General features: G+C 36.6%; 1 protein-coding gene across 1 annotated transcript; it reads right to left on the reverse strand.

The window, feature by feature from the left end:
- Positions 1–388: 388 nt before the first annotated feature.
- LOC118342680 (heat shock factor protein 1-like) lies at positions 389–2,315 on the reverse strand. The gene is made up of 4 exons (XM_035681297.1): positions 2,167–2,315; positions 998–1,134; positions 633–757; positions 389–548 (listed from the first exon to the last, which is right to left on the reverse strand). Exons 1-4 carry the CDS (start codon positions 2,195–2,197, stop codon positions 446–448), a joined length of 396 nt encoding a protein of 131 aa, XP_035537190.1. The 5' UTR covers positions 2,198–2,315; the 3' UTR covers positions 389–445.
- Positions 2,316–2,343: the final 28 nt, after the last annotated feature.

The raw sequence follows: 2,343 nt of genomic DNA on the forward strand, positions 1-2,343 counted from the left end.
CGTATATAATGACAAGTATATATAATGTACGTATGTAAGGACAGTGTGTTATAAGTGTACTAGAGTATATTAATGACAGTGTATATATTTTTACAGGTATATATAATTACCAGTATTATGATATGTTACAGTAATAGTGTACAGTGCTGTATCATACTCAGGTACTAGTATAATGACCAGTTATGGTATATGAGTATATACTAATGACTTGTAGTATATAGTACATATAATGTACAGTGGTGTATAATGTACAGCCTATACTATATGGAGATGATATATAGCCGTATATATAATGACTGCGTAGTATTATTATGGTGATGCATGGTGTGGAGTGTGGCAGTGTGTATAATGTACAGTATATATAATGCTAATATACTGTTTTAGATGCTGTTAGCATTGTTAGCATTGTGAACTTCAGCTTCAGTGTAGATGTACAGGTATTGATTTATTGATGTATTGCTGTATTGATTACCTTGTTGACAACTTTCTGCTGCTGAACGTGTTTCTGTCTCAGACTGGCCACTTCTCTCCACAGAGCTTCATTCTCACTGAAACAAACAGGATCAGGTTTATTGATCAACTCGCTGAATGCTGGACTGACTGCAGGTTCCTGATCTAGGATCAGTTCTTACTGTCTCATGGCGATGATCCTGGAGTCTATGGTTTCCTGTTTCCCCTTCATCAGCTGGACGTCGTTTAGGATCTTGTTCACTTCATCTGCCGACATCTTCACTTCCTCCTGGCGCACAGATGACACCTGAGCCAATCACAGCACAGAGACACTGTTACCATGGAGATGGAGATAGATATATAGAGCACAAATATGTGGTACATGTTAGTAGTACGCAGTGGGTTGAGTCAAGAACAGATGTGGTTTCTTCCTTCTAATGAGAACGCCATACTGATAATTTCTATCATATTGATCATAAAATTAAAATTCACTACAGGTATACATGTGTACAAGTGTTGAAGTATACAGATGTTCTCAGGTACGTACGTTGGTGACTTTGCGTTTGATGTTCTCCAGCAGATGTTCTTGTCCTCGGATGAAAAACGGATGTTGGAACTCTGTGTCGTCTCTCTCTGGTTTCACCAGACCGCCCTGCTCGATGTGAACCACCTTACGAAACCCATCTGAGTACACACAGGTACACACAGTTAATACACATCTTTGCTGGCGGTGTCAGAGAGGAGTATGCTGTCCAAGTTTCATACCATCTTTAACTCCTCCCTCAAAGTGCCAAAACTCAGTCATTGTCATTAAACTGGTGCTGAATGTTGATTAAGGTGCAATACCCGGGTCAATGTGCAATACAATGTGCAATACACTGAATTATTTAGTCATTCTTTGTAATAATCTGCAACTTCTGCAACACCACAATCTTTAAAACTCATTACTATTTTATTTCTGTCAGCACATACTGTGGAATACATTTACATTTACTTTGTATACATTAGCATATAGTGTATATATTTTATTACTATAAAGGTATATAGGCTTTTATTATTTTTCCATTTTTATTGTTTTACTTATATGTATAAGCCTATATATACATTTCTATTCTATATATATTGTGTAAGATATTGTAATATAAGTATTATTTGTATTCTTTAACATTGTGTGAGTAGAACAACTAAACAAATCAATCAATGGATCAATAAAGTATTTCTAAATCTGATTCACTGGTACACTGGCTGAGCCTGGCTTGATAGTATGTACTATGTAGTGTGTACTATGTAATATGTAATATACTTGGATTTCCCTCAGGATAAATAGATTATCTATCTATATGTACTATATACTATGTACTATGCAACAGCTAACTGCTGCTGTACAGTAACCATCATATACTTTAAACACTGGTTTTAATGGAAGAAGATACAAACTTTCTGCTGTCAGTTTGTTTTTGGTCTAATCATGATAGTACAGTGTGTGGTTTATAATTCAGCCTGTATTTACATTGTGTGTGTGACCCCCTGCTGACCTCTGACCTGTATACAGATATTACTCTAACTGTCCACATGAGACTTTCTGTATAAAAAAAACACATTGATCCTGACCAATCAATACATGTTACCAAACTCCGTCACTCTGTGGTTCTAACCCCTGCTGGAATCTGATCAGTAATCAATGATCAGCGATTAGCAGACATTGATGATACTCACACATGTTCAGCTGTCTGATGAAACTGGCCATGTTGTTGTGTTTGAAGAACTTTGGTAGAACCTCCTTAGAGAACCGACCTTGATCAAACACATGGAAGCTGGTTCCGCTCTAAAACACAGAACATACAGAACATACAGTGAACATACAGAACATACAGAGAACATACAGAACATACA

This window comes from Morone saxatilis, unplaced genomic scaffold, assembly GCF_004916995.1.
Source record: "Morone saxatilis isolate NCDOM2014 unplaced genomic scaffold, NCSU_SB_2.0 Contig9, whole genome shotgun sequence".
Taxonomy (NCBI): domain Eukaryota; kingdom Metazoa; phylum Chordata; class Actinopteri; family Moronidae; genus Morone; species Morone saxatilis.